This window comes from Chlorocebus sabaeus, chromosome 24 (assembly GCF_047675955.1).
Source record: "Chlorocebus sabaeus isolate Y175 chromosome 24, mChlSab1.0.hap1, whole genome shotgun sequence".
In the NCBI taxonomy this organism is placed as follows: domain Eukaryota; kingdom Metazoa; phylum Chordata; class Mammalia; order Primates; family Cercopithecidae; genus Chlorocebus; species Chlorocebus sabaeus.
Genome location: NC_132927.1, coordinates 11,451,240 through 11,476,630, shown reverse-complemented (window position 1 = coordinate 11,476,630; position 25,391 = coordinate 11,451,240). Strand labels below are relative to the sequence as shown.

Sequence of the window (25,391 nt, the reverse complement as noted above, 5' to 3'; positions counted from 1 at the left end):
GGTCACAGAGCGAGACTCTATCTCGAAAAATAAAAATAAAAAAATAAAAAATAATTGGCCAGGCACAGTGACTCACGCCTGTAATCCCAGCACTTTGAGAAGCTAAGGTGGACAGATCACTTGAGGTCAAGAAAGACCGGCCTGGCCAACATAGTGAAAACATGTCTCTACTAAAAATACAAAATTTAGCTGGGTGTGGTGGGGCGTTCCTATAGTCCCAGCTACTCGGGAGGCTGAGACAGGAGAATTGCCTGAACCGGGGTGGCAGAGGTTTCAGTGAGCCGAGATCGCGCCACTGCACTCCAGCCTGGGTGACAAAGCCAGACTCCATCTCAAAAAATAAAAATAAAACAAACAAATAAATAAATAACCTAATCAAAATAAGCAAAGGAAGATATACAAACGACCAATATGAAAGGATGCTCAACATCAATGACCATCAAGGAAATGTAAATCAAAACCACAATGAAATAACACATTCACTAGGATTGCTAAAATCAAGAAGATACATAGGCCAAGGCACAAGAGAACAAAAAAATAAAAAGACACATAATAACAAGTGATGTTGAATATGTGGAGAGACCATTATCCTTACACACTGCTGGTAGGAATTTAAAATAGTGTAGCCACTTTGGAAAACAGTCTGGCAGTCCCGCAAATATTTAAACACAGAGTCAGAGCTGGGTGTAGCGGCTCATGCCTGTAATCCCAGCACTTTGGCAGGCTGAGGCAGGAGTTCCAGACCAGCTTAACCACATGGTGAAACTGCATCTCTACTAAAAAAATACAAAAATTAGCCAGGCATGGAGGTGTATGCCTGCAATCCCTCCTACTTGGAAGGCTGAGGTACGAGAACTGCTTAAACCCAGGAGGCAGAGGCTTCGATGAGCCACGACTGTGCCACCGCACTCCAGCCTGAGTGACAGAGACCCTGTCTCAAAAAAAAAAAAAAAAAAAAGAGTTATCACATGACCCAGCAATTCTAGTCCTAGTTATATACCCCTAAAAAATGAAAATATACATCCACACAAAACCCAGTACAAGACTGTTCATAGCAGCATTACTCATAATAACTCATAAAAGGCAGAAACAAGCCAGGCACAGTGGCTCACACCTATAATCCCAGCACTTTGGGAGGCCAAAGTGGGTGGATCACTTGAGGTCAGGAGTTCGAGACCAGCCTGACCAACATGGTGAAACCCTGTCTCTACTAGAAAGTACAAAAAATTAGCCAGGCATGGTGGCAGGTGCCTGTAATCCCAGCTACTCGTAGGGAGGCTGAGGTAGGAGAATGACTTGAACCTGGGAGGCGGAGGCTGCAGTGAGCCAAGATCATGCCACTGCACTCCAGCCTGGGCAAGAGTCAGACTTGTCTCAAAAAAAAGGCAAAAACAACCTAAATGTCCAATAGCTACAAATGGATAAATAAAATGTATAATATATCCATATAATGGATTACTTGACCATAAAAAGGAATGAAGTACTGACACATACTATAATATAAATGAACCTTAAAAACATTATAAGTAAGAGACCACAGATGAGTCCATTCATATAAAGTAGGAAAATCTATGGACAGAAAGTAGATTAGTGGTGGCAGGTGGGATGGAGGATAAGGGGTGATAGCTAAAAGGTATGTGGTTTCTTTTTATTTACTTATCTTTCACTTATTCTGATTAGGAACCTCAAGTTTCCTTTTGAGGTGGTGTAAATGTACTAAAATTGACTATGGCAACGGTTGTGCTATATTTATCCACACATAATTAATCTGTGAATAATTAAAATCACTACATTGTAAAATATAAATGGTTGAATTATATAGCATGTAAACTGTATCTCAATAAAGGTTTAAAAAGGGTCTTTAGTAAAGTAATAGATACATTCTTTTTATAACTGTGTTTATTCTGCTTCTATGTAAATATAGGCCACCTTTTGAGACAATGACTTTTAAAAACATAAGCAAATACACACAAATATATATAGATAAACATGAATTAACCCTTCAAAGTAATTAAAAAGAAGACATTTATTCCAACAATTCTTCCATTGCATGAAATACCTCTTTAATATTCTACCGGCATTTGGAACTACCTTCAGAGTATACTGTACAATCCTTTGAATTTTTTTGTGTAGAAAATCTGCTTTTTTTTTTTTTTTGAGATGGAGTTTCACTCTTGTTGACCAGGCTGGAGTACAATGGTACAATCTTGGCTCACTGCAACCTCTGCTTCCCGGGTTGAAGCGATTCTCCTGCCTCAGCCTTCGGAGTAGCTGGGATTACAGGTGGCTGCCATCACGCCTGCCTAATTTTTTACATTTTTAGTAGAAACAGGGTTTCACCATGTTGGTCAGGCTGTTCTTGAACTGCTGACCTCAGGTGACCCACCCACCTTGGCCTCCCAAAGTGCTGCGATTACAGGCGTGAGCCACTGCTCCTGGCCTGCTGATCATTTTTTATTTTGTATTTATTTTTTATTTTTGAGACCGAGTTTCGCTCTTGTTGCCCAGGCTGGAGTGCAATGGCGCGATCTTGGCTCACTGCAACCTCCACCTCCCGGGTTCAAGTGATTCTCCTGCCTCAGCCTCCCGAGTAGCTGGGATTACAGGCATGTGCCACCAGGCCTGGCTAATTTTTTGTATTTTTAATAGAGATGGGGTTTCTCCATGTTGGTCAGGCTGGTCTTGAACTCCCGACCTCAGGTGATCTGCCCGACTCGGCCTCCCAAAGCGCTAGGATTATAGGCATGAGCCACCGCGCCAGGCATGATTTTCTAACAGCCAAATATTTAAAGCCAAATCTGATGAAAATGAGTAACATTTTTAAAGTTAAATATAAATAATTCTCTATGCTGTTACTATGCTTAATTTTCTTTATAGCACTTTTCTTAGCGTGGTAATGATAGTACGTATTTATTTATTGCCTGTCTTCTCACTAGTATATGAGAGCAGAAATTTATATCACTCACTGCTATATCACCGGCGCCTAAAATAGTACCTGTTAGAAAGTCAGTAAATATGTGATTACCTGGACTCTCAAAATAATTACTCGAAGGGTATTTCTTTATAAACAAAAATTTCTTTATAAATATATAGCTAGTCTCATAATTTTATAGTCACATCTGGCATAATTTAGAAATTCTCCAAGTCAGTTGATAAGGCACACAAAGTTCAGAAAGGTATATTCCTATCTTCCAATCAAAACTTGAGGCAAAATTTTGTTTTGTTTTGTTTTGTTTTTGTTGCCCAGGCTGGAGTGCAGTGGCGTGACCTCGGTTCACTGCAAGCTCCGCCTTCCAGGTTCATGCCATTCTCCTGTTAAGGCAATATTTTAAAAAGCTGACAACTCCCTAAGTTTTGGGTGGAAACTATCATGGTAGTACAGTCCTTAAATCAAAGGAACTGGGATTCAAGCACTCAATTTAGTAAGATAAATATTTTTTTGAGACAGAGTCTTGCTCTGTCCCCCAGGCTGGAGTACAATGATGTGATATTGGTTCACTGCAACCTCCACCTCCCAGATTCAAGTAATTCTCCTGCCTCTGCCTCCCAAGTAGCTGGGATTACAGATGTCCGCCAATACGTCCAGCTACTTTTTTGTATTTTTAGTAGAGATGGCATTTTGCCATGGTGGCCAGGTTGTTCTCAAACTCCTGACCTCAGGTGATCTACCAGCCTCGACCTCCCAAAGTGCTGGGATTACAGGTGTCAGCCACTATGCCCGGCTGATCAATCTTAAATCTACCCATATTAACAAAGTACTCTGACACTGAAAAACAAGCTGTTTCAGGCTACTGAAATGCTGGAAATATTTCCATCCATATCATGTAAAAATATTATTTTCTATCAAAACCACCATACATAATTTTACAAGAATACAGTTGATTTTGGGGGAGGGGGGAGGGATTGCATTGGGAGTTATACCTGATGTAAATGACGAGTTGATGGGTGCAGCACACCAACATGGCACAAGTATACATATGTAGCAAACCTGCACGTTGTGCACATGTACCCTACAACTTGAAGTTTAATAATAATAAATAAATTAAAAAAAAAAAAAAAAAAAAAAAAAAAGAATATAGTTGATTTAAACCTCAAAAGGTCCCTTCCACTCAATGTTTAGGGAAAAAAAATAAATCAAACAAAGCCCACTAAGGAAAGAATCATCAATATCAAACCTACCGGATCAACAGAAGGCAAAACATCTTTCTTCTCCAGGCCATCAACTTCATCTTCATCTGTGCTGTATTCTTCCATCGTTTCGCCACTAACAAAGTGGATGACTCTCCTTGGGACTTTCTTCTTTTTTCCTATGACTCCCAGTTCTACATTTTCAAAGCCTCTTTCGTTACTCATCTATATCAACAATATTTTAAGAAAATGAGAGTTTCAAGTGAGATTAATTTTCTTTCATTACATGTGAAAAACTTTTGGTAAGTTTATTGTAGTAAAGAAACAAACAAATCTTTAAGCAGTTTTGGTTTGTTTTGAGACAGGGTCTCACTCTGTTGCCCAGGCTGGAGTACAGTGGCGAGACTATGGCAGACCAAATAAAATCCATTTGTAAACCAAATCTGGAAAGCAGATTATCAGTGTTCTATCTCTGAACTTCCAGATGTCTTGGCCAGTAATACATATGTAACAAAAGAGATTTCTGATAGTAAAAAGATTTCACAAGTTCTTAAAACTATAGTAGTCTGTGGAATTTTTTTTTTCCCCCAGACAGGGTCTGGCAGTTGCCTAGGCTAGAGTGCAGTGGTGCAATCATGGCTCACTGCAATCTCAAATTCCTGGCCTCAGGTGATCCTTCCACATTCACCTCCTGAGTACCTGGGACTATAGGAGTGTACCACCACACCTGGCTACTTTTTTTTTCTATAGAGACAGTGTCTGGCTATGTTGCCCAGGTTGGTCTTCAACTACTGGCCTTAAGCAATCCTCCCACCTCAGCCTCCTGAAGTTTTAGGATTACAGGCATGAGTAACTGTGCCTGAGCTGGAATTCTAATACAAATTTTACTCCTATATATTTATACTATCTATATGTGTGTGTATATATGTGTATATATGTATATGTATGTGTGTGTGTATATATATAGTGGGAAATGGTGAAGAGCTTCTTTTCATTGTCCTCTTGCCTCAAGTTTAAACTCCTAAGAAAACTGCCTGAAGTTTAAACTTCCAGATTTCAAAAAGGTACACTACACACAATTGTGAAGAAAACTCTGGCAACAGTGGTTACCCCATGGATAGAAACTAAGAATGGGGAGAAGAAGCAGGCAAGGGAGTAGTCAAAGGAGGGCTTTTATTCTTTTTGCATATACAGGACTACAGTACTGTCATGATTAGAGTCTATGTTCGTAGAATTCTCTAGGATAGTCCAGAGTACAAACATTTTGTTCTCTATAAAGATTCTTATGGTTATAAGCAAACATACTTTAAACCCAGGACTGCTGTTCAACCACTGGAAAAGCTCTTTGAATTGCTGTTGCAAAGAAAGGATTATACTGATAAAAATAGTGAACTCGTACTGCCCAGTTATGCAAGTACAAGCTACTTTATTTTTATACATTGTTTTCTCTTAAGAACTTAAGAGAAATTTTTATACATTGTTTTCTCTTAAGAAAGAAAAAACAATTTTTATACATTGTTTTCTCTTAAGAAAGTCCTTTCTAGGAAGGACTTCTAAGGTCCTTTTTAGAAAACAGGTATGATTCTTCTCTGCCTTTTACCTCCCAAAGCTAAGTTTAGTAGCCAGGATCTGAACTGCAGATCATGAAAATTTGGTAACAGGCCAGGCGTGGTAGCTCACACCTGTAATCCCAGCACTTTGGGAGGCTGAGGCAGGAGGATCACACGAGGTCAGGAGTTCCAGACCAGGCTGGCCAACATGGCAAAACCCCACCTTTACTAAAAATACAAAAATCAGCTAGGCATGGTGGTACACATCTGTAATTCCAGCTACTTGGGAGGCTGAGGCATGAGAATCACTTGAACCCAGGAGGTGGAGGCTACAATGAGCCGAGATCGCACCACTGCACTCCAGCCTGGGCAACAGAGTCAGACTGTCTCCAAAAAATAAAAATAAGGCTGGATGCTGTGACTCAGGCCTATAATGGCAGCAATTGGAGGGCTAAGGCAGGTGGATAACCTGATGTCAGGAGTTGGAGACCAGCCCGGCCAACATGGTGAAACCCTGTCTCCACTAAAAAAGCAAAAATTAGCTGGGCATGGTGGCATGCACCTGTAGTCCCAGCTACTCGGGAAGCTGAGGAAAGAGAATCACTTGAACCCAGGAGGTGGAGGTCATAGTGAGCTGAGATTGTGCCACTGTACTCCAGTCTGGGTGACAGAGCAAGACTCCATCTCAAAAAATAAAAATAATAAACTATCTGGAAAAATAAAATTTGGTAACATAGCCTATCTATGTATTAACATGGAAAAAAGTCACAATTCTCTCTAGCCTGTCCTGAGAGTTCAAACAAATCCCAGCCCTTAACAAGGGAAGATCAGGCCATTTATTGCCTATCTATGTATTAACATGGAAAAAAGTCACAATTCTCTCTAGCCTGTCCTGAGGGTTCAAACAAATCCCAGCCCTTAACAAGGGAAGATCAGGCCATTTATTGTGTCCATGAAAAAAATAAACAAGTAGTTCACCCAGGACACCTTTCTTCTACCCACTCCCAACCCCCACCAGTTCCCAGGCACTGATAGCCATCCCTACCCAGTCTCATGTTTCCCCTTGAGATAAAATTTGGCTATGGTTGTCCTGACATCAACGTTTCCTTTTGGACCATGACTCTGCTTTTTGGATCCCTTAATTTCCTATGCAAAGGAAAGATAGATGAGCTAAGTTACATCTCCAGTCATCCTACTAACTGGATGGATCTAATGTCAATGCAACAGCTCCAGTCAGTGAATAGAGAGCTCAGATCCTTCACAATATAACACCATGCCCGGCCGGGCGCGGTGGCTCAAGCCTGTAATCCCAGCACTTTGGGAGGCCGAGGCGGGCGGATCACAAGGTCAGGAGATCGAGACCATCCTGGCTAACACCGTGAAACCCCGTCTCTACTAAAAAAATACGAAAAACCAGCCGGGCGAGGTGGCGGCGCCTGTAGTCCCGGCTACTCGGGAGGCTGAGGCAGGAGAATAGCGTGAACCCGGGGGGCGGAGCTTGCAGTGAGCCGAGATAGCGCCACTGCACTCCAGCCTGGGGCACAGAGCAAGACTCCGTCTCAAAAAAAAAAAAAAAATAACACCATGCCCCACCCTATCCCATCCCCAGGACAGAAGAGGCTTCTCACTGTTCCCTCTAGCAATCTCTCATTGGCTTAATTTTTTCCTTCTATGACACAGGCAAAGGAAAGGATGTCAGTGCTCAAAAAGCTTCAGATTTTAGAGTATTTCAGATTAGGGATAACGATTCCAACCTCTACGTGGGAGGTGGGGGTGGAGAGCAATGAAGGAAGCACTAACAGGTAAAACGAACCAGAAAATCATTTGGTACAAAATTCCCAATAATTATATTTTTAAAATATTTTTCTTTTTTTTTATTTTTCAAACATCAACTTGAACCAGAAATCCAATAATTACAAATAATAGTTACATTGTGGCTGGGCATGGTGGCTCACGCCTGTAATCCCAGCACATTGGGAGACCGAGGCGAGCAGACAACTTGAGGTCAGGAGTGAGACCACCCTGGCTAACATGGTGAAACCCCATGTCTACTAAAAAAAATACAAAAATTAGCCGGGCGTGGTGGAGCGTGCCTATAATCCCAGCTACACAGGAGGCTGAGGCAGGAGAATCACTTGAACCTGGGAGGCAGAGGTTGCAGTGAGCCAAGATCGCGCCACACACTTCACCCTGAGCAAGAGTGAAATTCTGTCTCAAAAAACAAAAAAAGTTACACTGTGAATTTTCCAAATGCTTCATTTTATAAATCTGCAAGTAAGAAAATTTTCACTGCCAATTATGCAAATTCCATAACGAACTCCAAAGATCTGATAGTTTCATAACACCAGGAAATTATGAGGTACCATGTCAATTAACATTTTACTCCATTTTATAGTTAACCAAACTATAAATGTGCTTATCTTTATTCTCAGGATCTGTTTTTTTCTTTTTTGAAAAGGGGTCTTGCTCTGTCATCCAGGCTGGAGTGCAGTGGCATGATCTTGGCTCAGTGCAACCTCTACCTCCTGGGTTTCAGCGATTCTCCTGCCTCAGCCTCCCAAGTAGCTGGGTCTACAGGTGTGAGCCACAATGCCCAGCTAATTTTTGTATATTAGAGATGGGGGTTTCATCATGTTAGCCAGGCTAGTCTCCAACTCCTGACCTCAAGTGATCCACTCACCTCAGCCTTCCAAAGTGCTGGGATTATAGGCGTGAGCCACCCCACTCAGCCCAGGATCTGGTTTTAATGGCAATTTTTTTTATATACTCCCACGGCACCCAAACTTCTTTAAAACACATACTAGACTTGGAATTTATTCTTTGTCATCTTCCCCAAGTAGCTATTAGCAACATGGGGGGTAGGTACTGCTATATCTTTCAGCCTAGAGTTCCTGGCACATTACAGGAACTTGGTAACAGAGGTGCTTGGTAACAGAGGTGCCAAATAAATCAATCACTGAGTGGTACTGAAATTTTAACTCTTTTAAAAACACTGAGGCTGAGATTCTGGTTAAAAGTCTATTCAGAGAAGCTGCTGGATAGAATGTCACAACAGAAGGCCAGGTGCGGTGGCTCATGTCTGTAATCCCAGCACTTTGGGAGGCCGAGGCGGCAGGTGAATCCGAGGTCAGGAGTTCAAGACCAGCCTGACCAAGATGGTGAAACCCCCACCACCACTAAAAATACAAAAATTAGCTGGACGTGGTGGCATGCGCCTGTAATCCCAGCTACTCAGGAGGCTGAGGCAGGAGAATTGCATGAATCCGGGAGGCGGAGGTCTCAGTGAGTCGAGATCACGCCACTGCACTCCAGCCTGGGCCACAGAGTGAGACTCCGTCTTAAAAACAAAAAAACAAAAACAAAAAAAGAATGTCACAACAGGTACTGGATGGCTTGTTTGGAGGCCTAATTCTAGATCCTGTCTCCTATCTCTTACTCCCTTTCCCTACATTGCACTAGGGATTTCTCAGTTCTGCCAAACTTGGGAAGACAGCGGCCTCTCCCTCCCCTGAGATGTCCACTTCACTGGCTTCTTCCCTCTTACTGTGCTCAACCCCCTGGGCATAGAACTGGAGTTCCCAAAGATGATTCTGATTCAGGAATGTGAATCCAAAAGCACAAAGGGCAAATGAGAAAACGGAACTCATTGGTGTTTAATGAGAAATAAGAGATATGTAATATTTAATAATATATATAAGAAATATATAATATTGAATGATAAAATTCCAGAGAGACTACACCAAAACTTAATAGTTACCTTTGGGGAATGACAACATGAAGAAAGGGTGGTGGTGGGGTATTCTTGTGCATTTTTATCTTTTGTTCTACGGCCTTCTTTACTGTTTAAGTAGTTATTTGTTAACCAAGAATGTGAAAACAACATAATATCACTAACCCAAATCCAAGAGCCTCTCACTTCAAACAACACCTAGCTGGTATGTAAGTACACGTGTGTTTACTTTGCTATTAGATCCAGGGTGGAGGTAGTGATTTAAAAAAAAGCAATTCTAGTAACAACAGGAAAAATCAAACTGAAAAGCATACGAAGCGTCGTGGACTCAAAGGTTAAGCGTAAGTGTACTCGCCAACAACAGGTCTCAACTCAACTGAAAATGACGTGGCTTCCTTATCAATTCATGTTTTCCCCTGAATCCCTTCTTAAGTAGGAGGGAAAAAACAAATTCCATGTAGAGTCTGGTACGTGGGAAAGTTGTGTTTTTTGTTTTGGGTTTTTTTTTTTAGTTTTTTATATAAGAGATGGGCTCTTGCTCTGTTGCCCAGGCTGGATAAGCTTTTGTTAATGCAAACGACATCTTATACTAGAAGAGATACATAGAGATATACTCACAGTTTGGGGGAAATGTCTTACTAATATTCAGGTACTTAGTCTCAAAAACGAAGCTACTGAAAAAGCTTCATACTCATGGAGGATGGGAAGAGTTACATACATGAGCAACTCAAGGTTTTTTTTTTTTTTTTTTTTTTGAGACGGAGTCTTAGCTCTGTTTCCAGGCTGGAGTGCAGTGGCGGGATCTTGCCTCACTGCAACCTCCACCTCCCGGGTTCAAGCGATTCTCCTGCCTCAGCCTCCCGAGCAGCTGGGACTACAGGCAAGCGCCATCACGCCAGGCTAATTTTTGTATTTTTAGTACAGGCAGGGTTTCACCATGTTGGCCAGACTGGTCTCGAACTGACCTCAGGTGATCCACCTGCCTCGGCCTCCCAAAGTGTCTTTTTGTCTAATACTGAAAAGTTGAAGAGTTAACTCTCTAAACCAGCGCTAGCCACATGTGGCTAATGTGCACTTGAAATGTGGTCAGCCAGAACTGCGATACGTGTAAAATGTACCCAGGATTTAAAAGACTTAGAAAACCCTCCAAAAGAGAATGCAAATACTTCATTAGTAATTTTCTTTTTTTCTTTTTTTTTTTTTTGAGACGGAGTCTTGCTCTGTCGCCCAGGCTGGAGTGCAGTGGCCGGATCTCAGCTCACTGCAAGCTCCGCCTCCCGGGTTTACGCCATTCTCCTGCCTCAGCCTCAGCCTCCCAAGTAGCTGGGACTACAGGCACCCGCCACCTCGCCCGGCTAGTGTTTTGTATTTTTTTAGTTGAGACTGGGTTTCACCGTGTTAGCCAGCATGGTCTCGATCTCCTGACCTCGTGATCCACCCATCTCGGCCTCCCAAAGTGCTGGGATTACAGGCTTGAGCCACCGCGCCCGGCCCATTAGTAACTTTCATAGGGGCCAGGCGCGGTAGCTCACGCCTGTAATCCCAGCACTTTGGGAGTCCGAGGCGGGCTCGGACTCAAAGGTTAAGTGAAATCACAATTTTCAACACAGCTTGCATTCTATTTCTGTTGGACAGCGCAGCACGGAGCCTTAGTTGCCTCGGGGGTGAAATGGGGATAACACCCACCTCGAGCGGTTACTGTAAGGATTCAGTGAATTAAGGCCGGTAAACGTTTGGCATATGCCAAGCACAGAACAGATGCCAAGGCAGGCGCTCGCACTAGAAGAGACTGAGAAGTGGTTGAAGCCGCCCTCACCTGGCTTCCAGCTACTGCAAGGACGGCCTTTGGGGGACACGCCTTCCTTCTTCCTCTGGTAGACCAGAAGCTGGACTATCACCCCCGGAACCCAAGGCCGCCCCAGAGTCTGCTGTGCTGCCAGCCAAGTGGTTGGTGAGTGAGTGGGAGGCCGCTCCTCCCCACAAGCTGGTCTCACTGAGCAGAAACAGGGGTGCAGGGAGGAGGAACTCCAAAACGGGGGCGGCCTGCTCGGAGGACGGCCGGGCAGACCAAAAGAGCGGCCCGCGGAGAAGGCAAGGAGGCAGCTCTGCTCCCCGGACGCCAGCGTCGGCGGCCCCACCTACCTGCCCCGCAGATTCCCCAAAAGCCGCGGCGGCCGCAACTCCCGAAGGTGCAACGGCTTCTCGTTCCACACGGCCCACTGACTCCTGGTCCATCGTCGTTGCCACCACAGGGCTGCTGGCGCTGGCGAGAAAGAGGGTAATGGCCGATAAGCCCACTTCCATCCTCGGCCTCCCCGCCCAGTCGCTGGCCGAGCCCGGCTGTCGGGAACTAGGACTCACCGCAGCGCCCGCCTCGCGCCGCGCCCAGCCAAGTCTCTGGGAAAGGTACTCGCGGGCCTTGAGGGGTGGGGCCGGCCTGAGGGGCGGGGCCGGCCCGCGCCTCGCTTAGCCTGCCTGGCCTCGCACCCCGAGACCTGGCCGACTGCAGTCTGGGAGGCGCAACTACCGGCTCGCGCGGGGCGGGGCGGGGCGGGGCTTTGCGAGGCGTCGCTTCCGGCCAAGCACGCATCCCGAGCTCGTGGATCCCCGCCTGGCACCGCCTGTGACGTCATTCCTGGTACGTGTACCTGAAGCCTGGCGTCTGGACCTCGGCGCAGCCCCCCACCAGCTGCGTCCGGGGCAGTCACCCCTGCAGGACCTCGGTTTCTGCATTTGTAAAATGAGGACAGCTGTGTCGTACTTCAAAAGCTAGTGATGGGATGTGGTTGCTGAAAATGTAAAATGTACGGCTTGTGCTGCACTTTCCATTCCTAACGTGGGTGACAGTCCAGCCAAAAAACCCTCGAAAGAAGAGCCCCAGGCGTGATTTTGGCTTATTCTTGTCTGAAATACTTAAGTATAACTGTAGAAAATGTTAAGTGAAAAGACCTGAAGGAGAGCAAAGGGCAGTAGTAAGCTTCCATCTTGACAAATGGAAGGAGTGTTTTATCTGTGTCTTAAAGTCGTGTGCGTATGTTGGGGGGGGCCTCCCAGATTTTTTTCCGTCTTTCTCAATGTTCAACCAAAGTAAAAAATCATGCAATTACTGCATGACTTCAACATCAAACAAGTCTGAGGTTCTGCAGGTACATGGTTTATTGTTGTTTTAGCATGACCATTTTCACAAATACGTGGGGCTCAAAACCAAAACATATATTATTTTGGCTATGGGAGCCTTCATTTGATACTTTAAATTCCATTTTCATACCACTCTTAATTCAGAAATGCTCCCTAGTTATATGACCTCGTAAATGTTTTTCATCACAGCAACAGCAGGCCCAAATATTAAATATTGCTCTCTCTTCTGTGCCAAAGTTCTTCTCCTTATCCTCTGCCTAATGTTCTTGTACACTTCCTATCCTTTGTATAACTAGAACCTAAAAGCAAAAACAAAAATTTTTAAATCATTCATTTGAAAACCATCTACACTTTAAAAACTAGTTGGAAATGCATAATGCTCTGTATCCTGGTAACAAAATCAAGTTAGGTTGCTGCTGAAGTAAACAAGTTAGTACATGATCTGACTGTATGGTGTCATTAGCAGGGAGTTGAGACAATCCAAAACAGCAAAACCAAATTCGGCCATAAATTGAAAACAAAAAGAACCAATTGTTAAGACTTCATGATTTGGCATTCATAAACAACACAATTCTGTATTATATGTATTCAAAATCTCTTCCTTCTTACTGGCAAGCAGGGCAATCAACCATCTTTACTACTAAAAATTTGGGGAATATTTATAAATGCATGATTTTGTTTTCCAAAATGGCAATTAAATATCAAATTAAAATTTTCTTTTTCTTTTTTTTTGAAACGGAGTCTCGTCCACACTGGAGTGCAATGGCGCAATCTTGGCGCACCGCAACATCCGCTTCCCGGGTTCAAGCAATTCTCCTGCCTCAGCCTCCCGAGTAGCTGGGATTACAGGTGTGCACTACCACGCCTGGCTAATTTTTGTATTGTTAGTAGACCCGGGGTTTCACCATGTTGGCCAGGCTAGTCTCGAACTTCCGACCTCACATGATCCACCCACCTCAGCCTCCCAAAGTGCTGGGATTACAGGCGTGAGCCACCATGCCCAGCCTCAAATTACAATTTTCACTGCCGAAGCAGAATGTATTTTCACAGTTTACAAATGTATTTCTTCAGTTTACAAATGTATTACTGTATTCAAAGTACAACTTATATTCTAACATGAACTGGAAGTATTTCCTAAAAAGTTATTTTTAACACAAATATGCAATTGAAGAGCAGTTTATTACAAATCAACAACTCAAAGCAACATAAAAGCATAGAAATTCTAATAGTTTTATTTTGGGCATTTATATTTTTGTCATTATTTCCAAACTGTTATAGCTCAACTAAAAGTAGGCACCAAGGCAATGTGCCAAGTTTTTCCTTCTTTCACTTTGTAACATAAATTGTATTGTAGCACTATGACAAAAATAAATTCAAGTATTATAATTTATCTACTTGAAAACATAATGTGGTCTAAATTTATCATTTAATGATACATATAGAGCTAAAAAGGTAAATTTGGATTGAACCATTTCTGCTTAAGGCTGGGAAAATAAATCTGAATAAAATTTGATAACCAGGAATGTTCATCAAATAATCAAGACATTCTTAGGGTTTTAACATAGCTACATATATATATTTTGATAGAGAATATTTTGTAAGTTATCCGTCAAACAGGACAATATATTTTCATCAAAAATAATGCACAAGAAAAAAAGGTGATAAAAATAAAAATGCATTTTAGGTTGAGTCTAAGCATAAAGAAAAAGTTTGTTTTTTTTTTTTTGAGACAGGACCTTACTGTATCACCCAGGCTGGAGTGCAGTGGCACAATTACGGCTCACTGCAGACTCAGATGATCCTCCCACCTCAGCCTCCTGAGTAGCTGACGTGCACCATCACAGCTGGCTAATTTTTGTATTTTTTGTAGAGGTGAGGTTTCGCCATGTTGCCCAGGCTAAAGAAGTTATTAAAATCATGGTAGTGATTTCACTTATGGGGCACAATATGCCAGGTACTTTGCTTTCCTTGTATTAACTCTTATTCCTCACAACAATTCTGAGACATTACTGTAACTACCAACATGTTACAGATGAGGAAACAAAGTCTCAGAGAGGTTAAGCAACTTGCTCCAGTGACACAGCTGGTAAGCAGCAGAGCCAGGATTGAAACCCAGGCAGTATGATTCCACCACCTACACATTTAGCCATTCCATCCCATTGAGAATGAAAACGTCAAAAAATACAAGGCCAGTAAGTGTTAGGAAGGCAAGAAATTTCTACACCAAAGGTGAGTATGTTATTTGGAAAGATTTGGATGGAAATGAGTAAAGTATGTTTCTTTTTAAAAGTCTGTTAGTGACTGGGCGTGGTGGCTCAAGCCTGTAATCCCAGCACTTTGGGAGGCCGAGACGGGCGGATCACGATGTCAGGAGATCGAGACCATCCTGGTTAACACGGTGAAACCCCGTCTCTACTAAAAAATACAAAAAACTAGCCCGGCGAGGTGGCGGGCGCCTGTAGTCCCAGCTACTCAGGGAGGCTGAGGCAGGAGAATGGCGTAAAACCCGGGAGACAGAGCTTGCAGTGAGCTGAGATCTGGCCACTGCACTCCAGCCTGGGCGACAGAGCGAGACTCCGTCTCAAAAAAAAAAAAAAAAAAAGTCTGTTAGTAAGCTTTAAAGCTCTATATGTAAGAAGCAGATGAAAATACCACGTGAATTTTTAGATTTGATGTTATGTAAGCTTTTTGTTTTGTTAATTAAAATTTGGTCAGGTTTTGTGTTTGTGTGTGTGTGGTGAGAATATACCAATGATATCTACCAAAATATTTTTTGAGACAGGCTTACTGTCACCCAGGCTGGAGTGCAGTGGCGTGCTCTTGGTTCACTGCAGCCTCAGTCTCCTAGGCTCAAGTGATTCTCCCACCTCAGGTCCGAAGCTGGGATTACAGGCACACATCACCACACCTTGCTAATTTTTGTATTTTTACTAGAAACGGGGTTTCACCATGTTGGCCAGGCTGGTCTCAAACTCCTGACCTCAAGTGATCCACCCGCCTCAGCCTGTGAGCCACCGTGCCCGGCCTAGAATTTTCTATATGGTATTAGGCATAAAATACTAGCTTTCTTTGCACACTCTGCCTAGACTCAGTAATTTTAATGTTGGAGAGCTATGCATCTTAATCTAAAATCTGTAGAACCCTAAGGGTCTTCTGATAAGAATCTATAACAAATATAAAGGTATAATCCTTTTTTTTTTTTTTCTTTTTTAGACAGAGTCTTGCACTGTCACATGAGCTGGAATGCAATGGCGCGATCTCAGCTCACTGCAACCTCTGCCTCCCAGGTTCACAGGATTCTCCTGCCTCAGCCTCCCAAGTAACTGGGATTACAGGCACACACCACCACACCTGGCTTATTTTTTGTTTTGTTTTGAGATGGAGTCTGTCTGTCACCCAGGCTGGAGTGCAGTGGCATGATCTCAGCTCACTGCAAGCTCTGCCTCCCGGGTTCACGCCATTCTCCTGCCTCAGCCTCCCTAGTAGCTGGGACTACAGGTGCCCGCCACCATGCCCAGCTAATTTTTTTGTATTTTTAGTAGAGACGGGGTTTCACTATATTAGCCAGGATGGTCTTGATCTTCTGACCTCATGATCTGCCCGCCGCGACCTCCCAAAGTTCTGGGATTACAGGCGTGAGCCACCGCGCCCGGCCTGTTTTTTGTATTTTTAGTAGAGATGGGGTTTCACTATGTTGGCCAGACTGGTCTTGAACTCCTGACCTGGTGATCCTGCCACCTTGGCCACCCAAAGTGCTGGGATTACAAGTGTGAGCCTCTGTGCCTGGCAAAGATATAATCCTTTAAGGGATTATATTATTGATTCTGTTAAAGACAAATTATATTTATTATAATAAAGACATAATCCTTGAAATGATTATATTATTGATCTTAAAAGATATAATTAAGAATGCTTCACCTCTCAGAGCAAGATCGTGCTTTTTTTTTTTAACACAGTAAGAAGGAAATTGCAAAAAAACAAGGGACACACATCAATTGAAGAGTTTCACACTCTTATTTCCTACCAAGTGGAATGCCAAGAAACATGCAGTTATTTCTTATACCAGTTCTGACAGAATTGAGATTATGAACCCCTTAATTGATTTCCCAGGGTCAGAAAGCATGGGCCAATGATGATATCCAATAACAATTCCTACCTCTTTTGGGTAACTGAGGTACAAGTTTCCCTTTCTATATAAAAGCATAAAACACAAGCAAACATGATTCCTGAAATATGAAAATATGCAGACATTATATGTTCTCACTTGATGCAGATATGAGACCTCTCTCTGGAAAAAGGCTCACAAAACTTTAGCATATCTTGCTTAAGAAAAATAGTCCACAGTCACAGGCTGCAAAGGAAAAGCCTATATGCAGCAATGTCAGAGGAATCTCAGACCTCAGGTAGGGGAGTTTCTTAGTGTCAGATTCAACTGAATCATCCCTCTTACAAACAAGTATTACTGTGCAATTTCTTGGCTGTTTTTCCACTTATGATCCAAGTGGTACCAAGAATGCACTGTGTTAGGCTAATGGGAGAACCTTTTAAGCCAAGCGAAGCTAAAAGATATAGCATGCTCTTCAAATGAAGAGAGAAAAATGTAATGAAAGGACTGCAAAAAGTAGCATATGCATCAAACTCAAAAGAACCTGTATGGCAGTCAGCACTGCATTAATAAAAGGAAATAATACCATAGTCACCAGCTTACAAGGCGTATTTTTACTTTAAAAGACTCCAAAATTGGCCGGGTGCGGTGGCTCACGTCTGTAATCCCAGCACTTTGGGAGGTTGAAGCGGGCGGATCATGGTCAGGAGATCGAGACCATCCTGGCTAACATGGTGAAAACCCGTCTTTACCAAAAGTACAAAAAATTAGCCAGGTGTGGTGGCGGGTGCATGTAGTCCCAACTACTCGGGAGGCTGAGCAGGAGAATGGTGTGAACTTGGGAGGCGGAGCTTGCAGTGAGCTGAGATCGTGCCACTGCACTCTAGCCTGGGCGACAGAGCACAACTCCGTCTCAAAAAAAAAAAAAACTCCAAAAATTATATTGTATTAAATATGCCCATATTACAGATAAAGGCCAGTACAAGAGAAATAGGGTTTAGGGTCTTAGGTGAGCAATTACTGAACACTGAGTACCTATCTACCCCTAGTGGCAAAGTGTGGAGGAAAACTATCATAGCAAGATTTCATAGTGCATCCATTAACTACCAAATTAGCTACAAAAATAAGCCAAAGGCTGACTTAAAGGTAAAGTTTAAATGAATCCCCAGCATGTGAGGTGTAAACTCATCATTCCTACAACTCATGGCTCAAAAGCAAAGAATGTACTAGGTTCAAGCTTCATGTCACCCCTAAATGTTTGGAACGTGATAATTAGAACTTGGGGCAGAATTTTGAGGATGATGACTAATCCAGTGAATCCAAAGAATGATAGTGATAAGGAAATCAAATCATATAGACTTTAGCTATGATGATGGCCTTCTGGTTTTGGATATGATCATTTACTTGGCTTTACCAATAACTATTCATTTATCAATAACTATTCCTAAGTCTTGAGGAAGATCAGTAATTATATTGTTGTTTAACCATGATTCTCACTGACATTGTTGTTTTTATTAGACCTCATTCAAATTCTCTGGCTGCTCTCTGTATTCAAATAGTAAAATATTTTACTCTACATAAGTATCAAGTTGAAATTCCTTCACATTTTAATTTTCAATACTTTGTTCCATCTTTTTACTGAAATATTTGCTTGTATGTGTATAGGTACCAGAGCTACCTGTAAAATAAAGTCATTCAAATTTATTTTATATTATGGTTTGCTGTTTATATTTTCTAAATTCACTAAAATACTAATATATTAATTTTACTGTTACATTAATATGCATATTATGGGGCTTTAGCGCCAACAAATTTCCTGGTTTTGTTGCCACCTATCATTATTCATATATAACATTATATTTCTTTTTAGTTATGTGATACTATGTTTCACATTACTAATAACAGTACATTATTACTGCATATTAGAACTTAGGGCTTACTCTCACATTGTAACATATTGTATTTACTTGAACAAAATAATGGTTTATATAACACAGTTATTGCATGATAAAAAGAATTTAATTTTTTCCAAAAAATTTCTCCAGAAAATTGTGATGCATTGGGCATATATATACCTTTGTATCTTATATACCATTAAATATGATAGTTTCAGAGCACTGACATCTATCACATTTAAATAGTTAATTTCTGTCAGGGCAGCGTGGCTTATGCCTGTAATGCCAGCACTTCTGGGAGGCCAAGGCAGGAGGATAACTTGAGCCTGAGAGTTCAAGACCAGCCTGGGTAACACAGTGAGACCTCGTCTCCACAAAAAATTTAAAAATTCGGGGCTGGGCGCGGTGGCTCACGCCTGTAATCCCAGCACTTTGGGAGGCCAAGGCCGGCTGATCATGAGGTCAGGAGATCGAGACCATCCTGGCTAACACAGTGAAACCCCGTCTCTACTAAAAATACAAAAAAAATTAGCTGGGTGTGGTGGCGCATGCTTGTAGTCCCAGCTACTTGGGAGGCTGAGGCAGGAGAATCACTTGAACCCGGAAGGCAGAGGTTGCAGTAAGGCAAGATCCCGCCACTGCACTCCAGCCTGGGTGACACAGCAAGACTCCATCTCAAAAAAAATTAAAAATTGGCCGGGCACAGTGGGTTACACCTGTAATCCCAGCATGCTGGAGGCCGAGGCAGGTGGATTACTTGAGGTCAGGAATTTGAGACCAGCCTGGCCAACAGGCTGAAACTGAAACTGGCCAACAACTGAAAACCCATCTTTTTTAAATTTTTTTTTTTGAGACAGAGTCACTCTGTTGGCCAGGCTGGAGTGCAGTGGCACAGTCTTGGCTCACTGCAACCTCCACCTCCCAAGTTCAAGCAATTCTCCTGCCTCAGCCTCCCAAGTGGCTGGGACTACAGGCACATGGCTCCACACCCAGCTAATTTTTGTATTTTTAGTAGAGACGGGGTTTCACCATGTTGGCCAGGCTGGCCTTGAACTCCTGACCTCAGGTGATCTGCCCGCTTCAGCCTCCCAAAGTGCTGGGATTACAGGCGTGAGTCACCCATCTCTACTAAAAATACAAAAATTAGCTGGGTGTGGTGGCACATGCCTGTCGTCCTAGCTACTTGAGAGGCTGAGGCAGGAGAATTACTTGAACACAGGAGATGGAGGTTGCAATGAACTGACATTGTGCCTCTGCACTCCAGCCTGTGTGACAGAGTAAAACTCCAGCTCAAAAATAAATGAAATAAAATAAAAAATTAGCTGAGTGTTGTGGCACACTCTGATAGTCCCAACTACTCAGTAGACTGAGGTGGGAGGATTGCCTAAGCCCAGGTCAAGATTGCAGTGAGCCATGACTGCACCACTGCACACCAGCCTAGGTGACAAAGACCCTGTCTCAAAAAAAAAAAATTAATAAAAAGTCATTCATTTCCCCTTTCTTCATTTTGTAGTTTGTTGATATTTAATTTCTCAATTCGTTGTTGTCTTATAATTATATGAGTACTGTAAGCTTAAGGAAGCTATACCTAGTTTTATGGTTACATAAATTTAACATTATAGTAAAATTCAGGAAGAATTCAATGCTGTACAGTATTACAGCTAGCTAGTGGTCTAAGTTGGGAGTATATCAAAAAAACAATGGAGTCAATTTTAACAATAGTGAAAAACAAATGGAAATTTGTTCAAATTATTATTTTTATTTTTATTTTTATTTTCTTTTGAGATGGAGTCTCGCTCTGTCACCCAGACTCGAGTGCAGTGGCACGATCTTGGCTCACTGCAAGCTCTGCCTCCCAGGTTCCCGCCATTCTCCTGCCTCAGCCTCCCGAGTAGCTGGGACTACAGGTACCCGCCACCACGCCCAGCTAATTTTTTGTATTTTTAGTAGAGACAGGGTTTCGTCGTGTTAGCCAGGATGGTCTCGATCTCCTGACCTCGTGATCCACCTGCCTTGGCCTCCCAAAGTGCTGGGATTACAGGTGCAAGCCACCATGTCCGGCCCCTTGTTCAAATTATTAAAGGATTTAATTTTGGTATTTGGTTTGGCTGTGTCCCCACTCAAATCTCATCTTGAATTGTAGCTCCCAAAATTCCCATATGTTGTGGGAGAGACCTAGTGGGAAGTAATTGAATCATGGGGGCAGTTTACCCCATACTGTTCTCATGGTAGCAAGTAAGTCCCATGAGACTTATTACCTTGGTTAAGGAGAAATCCCTTTTGCTTGGTTCTTACTATCTCCTGTTTACTGCCATGTAAGATGTGCCTTTCGCCTTCCACCATAATTGTGAGGCCTCCCCAACCACATGGAACTGTGAGTCAATTAAACCTTTTTCATTATAAATTACCCAGTCTTGGGTATGTCTTTATCAGCAGCATGAAAACAGACTAATACAGTAAGCTGGTACTGGTAGAGTGAAGTGCTGCTATAAAGATACCCAAAAACGTTTAAGCAACTTTGGAACTGGGTAATAAGCAGAGGTTGGAACAGTCTGGAGGGCTCAGCATAAGACAGGAAAATGTAGGAGAGTTTGGAACTTCCTAGAGATTTGTTAAATGGCTTTGACCAAAATGCTGATAAATGACATAGACAATGAAATCCAGGCTGAGGTGGTCTCAGATGGAGATGAGGCATTTTTTGGGAACTGGAGTAAAGGTGACCCTTGCTATCTTTAGCAAAAAGACTGGCAGTATTTTGCCTCTGCCCTGGAGATTTGTGGAACTTTGAACTTGAGGGAGATGACTTAGGGTATCTAGCGGAAGAAATTTTTTTTTTTTTTTTTGAGATGGAGTCTTACTGTGTTACCCAAGCTGGAGTGCAGTGACATGATCTTGGCTCACTGTAACCTCCACCTCCCGGGTTCAAGCAATTCTCCTGCCTCAGCCTCCCAAATAGCTGGGACTACAGGCGCATGCCACCATGCCCAGCTAATTTTTGTATTTTTAGTAGAGACGGGGTTTCACCATGTTGGCCAGGATAGTCTCGATCTCTTGACCTCGTGATCTGCTAGCCTCAGCCTCCCAAAGTGCTGGGATTACAGGCGTAAGCTACTGTGCCCAGCCTCTGGCGGATGAAATTTCTAAGCAGCAAACCATTCAAGAGGTGACTTGGGTGCTGTTAAAAGTATTCCATTTTAAAAGGGAAACAGAATAAAAATTTAGAAATTTGCAGCCTATGTGATAGAAAAGAAAAACCCATTTTCTGCAGAGAAATTCAAGCTGGCTGCAGAAATTTGCATGAGTAATGAGGAGCTACCAGGTGTGGTGGCTCATGCCTGTAATCCCAGCACTTTGGGAGGCTGTGGTGGGCAGATCACCTGAGGTTGGGAGTTTGATACCAGCCTGACCAACGTGGAGAAACTCTGTCTCTACTAAAATTACAAAATTAGCCAGGTGTGGTGGCATGTACCTGGAATCCCAGCTACTCAGGAGGCTCAGGTAGGAGAATCACTTGAACCCAGGAGGCAGAGGTTGCGGTAAGCCAAGATTGTGCCATTGCACTCCAGCCTGGGCAAGAAGAACGAAACTGTTTCAAAAAAAAAAAAAAGGGTGGGGGGGGGCCACTGTTAATTACCAAGACAGTGGGGAAAATGTCTCCAGAGCATGTCAGAGAACTTTGCAGCAGCCCCTCCCATCACAGGCCCAGAGGCATAGGAGGAAAAATGGTTTTGTGGGCTGGGCCTAGGGCCCCCTGCTGTGTGCAGCCTTGGGACTTGGTGCCGTGTCCCAGCCACTCTAGCCATGGCTAAAATGTGCCAAGGTACAACTGAGGCCATGGCTTCAGAGGGTGCAAGTACCAAGCCTTGGCAGCTTCCACGTGGTGTTGAGCCTGTGAGTGCACAGAAGTCAAGAACTGAGGTTTAGGAACCTGCACCTAGATTTCAGAGGATATATGGAATCGTCTGGATGTCCAGGCAGAAGATTGCTACAGGAGCGGGGCCCTCACAAAGAACCTCTGCTAGGGCAGTGCAGAAGGGAAATGTGGGGTTTGAGCCCCCCCAACAGAGTCCCTACTGGGGCACTACTTAGTGGAGCTGTGAGAAGAGGGCCACTGTCCTCCAGACCCCAGAGTAGTAGATCCGCCAACTGCTTGCACTGTGCACCTAGAAAAGCCACAGACAACACCAGCCTGTGAAAGCAGCCAGGAGGGGGGCTGTTCCCTGCAAGGACACAGGGGCACAGCTGCCCAAGGCTGTGGGAGCCCACCTCTTACATCAGTGTGACATGGATGTATGACAAAGGAGTCAAAGATCATTTTGGAGCTTTGAGCTCTGACTGCCCCACTGGATTTCGGACTTGCATGGGGCCTGTAGCCCCTTTGTTTTGGCCAATTTATCCCATTTGCAATGGCTGTATTTACCCAATGCCTGTACCCCCATAGTATCTAGGAAGTAACTAACTTGCTTTTGATTTTACAGGCTCAAAGGTGGAAGGGACTTGCCTTGTCTCACATGAGACTTTGGATGTGGACTTTTGAGTTAATGCTGAAATGTTAAGCAAGTTAAGCAGTTAAGACTGTGGGGGACTGTTGGGAAGGCATGATTGGTTTTGAAATGTGAGGACATGATATTTGGGAGACACCAGGGGGTCTGTGGACCTGGTGGTACATAAATGAATCATGGAGGTGGTTTCCCCCATAGTGTTCTCATAGTAGTGAATGAGTCTCATGAGAACTGATGGTTTTTTAAGGGGAAACCCCTTTTGCTTGGTTCTCATTCTCTCTTGTCACCATATAAGATGTGCCTTTTGCCTTCCACCATGATTGTGAGGCCTCCTAAGCCACCTGGAACGCCTAGCAAATTTTTATATTTTCAATAGAGGCAGGGTTTCGCCATGTTGGTCAGACTGGTCTCGAACTCCTGTCAGGTCATTATTTTTAATATATAATAGTGACAACCTAATACTTGCAATTATTTTTCCTTTAGAAGATGTATACATTAGCTATTATCATCAAAATATATCAACTTCTTCAAGTGTATTTTTGGTATGCAGAAAACAGGCCGAGCATGGTGGCTCATACCTGTAATCCCAGCACTTTGGGAGGAGAGGGTGGGCACATCACTTGAGGCCATGAGTTCAAGACCAGCATGGCCAACATGGTGAAACCCCATCTCTACTAAAAATACAAAAATTGGCCAGGCACAGTGGCTCATGCCTGTAATCCCAGAACTTTGAGAGGCTGAGATGGGTGGATCACCTGAGGTCAGGAGTTCGAGACCAGCCTGGCCAACATGGTGAAACCCCATCTCTACTAAAAATACAAAAAATTAGCCGGGCATGGTGTTACGCACCTGTACTCCCAGCTACTAGGGAGACTGAGGCAGGAGAATTGCTCAAACCTGGGAGGCAGAGGTTGCAGTGAACAGAGATCATGCCACTGCACTTCAGCATCGGTGACAGAAGGAGACTCTATCTCAAAAAAAAAAAAAAAAAAAAAATTAGCCAGTTGTGTTGTCACATGCCTGTAATCCCAGCTACTCAGGAGGCTAAGGCAGGAGAATCACTTGAACCTGGGACGCAGAGGTTGCAGTGAACCAAGATCGTGTCACTGCACTCCAGCCTGGGCAACAGTTCTTTTTTCTTTTCTGTCTCAAAAAAGAAAAAAGAAAAAAAATCAATGATTGGCTGGGTGCAATGGCTCAGGCCTATAATCCCAGCACTTTGGGAGACCAAGGCAGGTGGATCACTTGAGCTCAGGAGTTCCAGATCAGCCTGGGCAGGAGCCACCATGCTTGGCCTCTTAATTTCTCTTTTTTTTGTTTTCTTTTGAGACATAGTCTCACTCTGTCACCCAGGCTGGAGTGCAGAGGTGGGACCTCAGCTCACTGCAACTTCCGCCTCCTGAGTTCAAGTGACTCTCATGCCTCAGCCTCCTGAGTAGCTGGGACTACAGGCACACATCACTATGCCCAGCTAATTTTTGTATTTTTAGTAGAGATGGGGTTTCCATGTTGGCCAGGCTGGTCTTGAACTCACCTCAGGTGATCCACCTGCTTCGGCCTCACAAAGTGCTGGGATAACAGGCGTGAGCCACCGTGCTCGGCCCCAGGCATAGTTTTAAATGACATTTATCTATTGGCTTTTCCATTGAGTTTTTAGTGTGATAAACTGATAATTTTTAACCATAAAAGAAAGTTAACAACCCCTTATAACCACTTTGAAGTTTATTTTACAGCACTTTAATTGAAACATTATTTACTGACCAGGACTGTTTACAAATGTGATGCTTGGCCTTCGAGACGATTAAAAACCTTTAAGTACTAAAATTTTACATCATGATTTAACTTAAGTGTTATGATGGTGAAAAAAGAAGAAAATCTAAAGCAAACATATAATGATTTCCACAAAAACCATGTATTTCCCCCTTAAAGGGAGGAAAGAAAGAAGGAAGAAGAAAAGGAGGGGAAAAGGGGGCGAGAAGAAAAAGAAAGAGTGCATGATAAGCAAGAAAAATACACTTTTCCCCCAATTTGCAAAAAGAAGGGAAACTCTGAGGTCTCAGCAAATTAGGTACTCAACTGAGTCAGTTTATATTAAGGCATTTTCTTTACATATTATTGAATCCCATCATGCCTTTCATGTTGCCAGCAGCACCCTGTTGAAACTGCCTCATCATTGACTGAAGTCCTGCCATACCACCTAGAGCAAAAGTAGGGAAGTAGAGTTAAAAACAGATAACTAAGCAGAACTGGAAACATTTATTACTTTTACCTAATAAGTACTTCTAAAAATACTGAATTCTGATTGCAATTTAGTTATCAGCCTTAAAGAACGAACCACCTAAA

General features: G+C 43.1%; 1 protein-coding gene across 5 annotated transcripts in view; it reads right to left on the bottom strand.

Moving 5' to 3' along the window:
• Nucleotides 1–25,391, bottom strand: part of LOC103228813 (signal recognition particle subunit SRP54) — a 97,414-nt gene that overhangs the window by 28,370 nt on the left and 43,653 nt on the right. For 2 of the 5 annotated variants that reach the window (XM_037983888.2, XM_007986469.3), the window contains one exon: nt 24,753–25,245. The exons of 1 other annotated variant lie outside the window; for it this stretch is intronic. In XM_037983888.2, coding sequence (XP_037839816.1) covers nt 25,154–25,245 — 92 coding nt within the window. In that variant the 3' untranslated portion in view covers nt 24,753–25,153. 2 more of the 5 variants (XM_007986468.3, XM_037983895.2) reach the window with 2 other exon arrangements.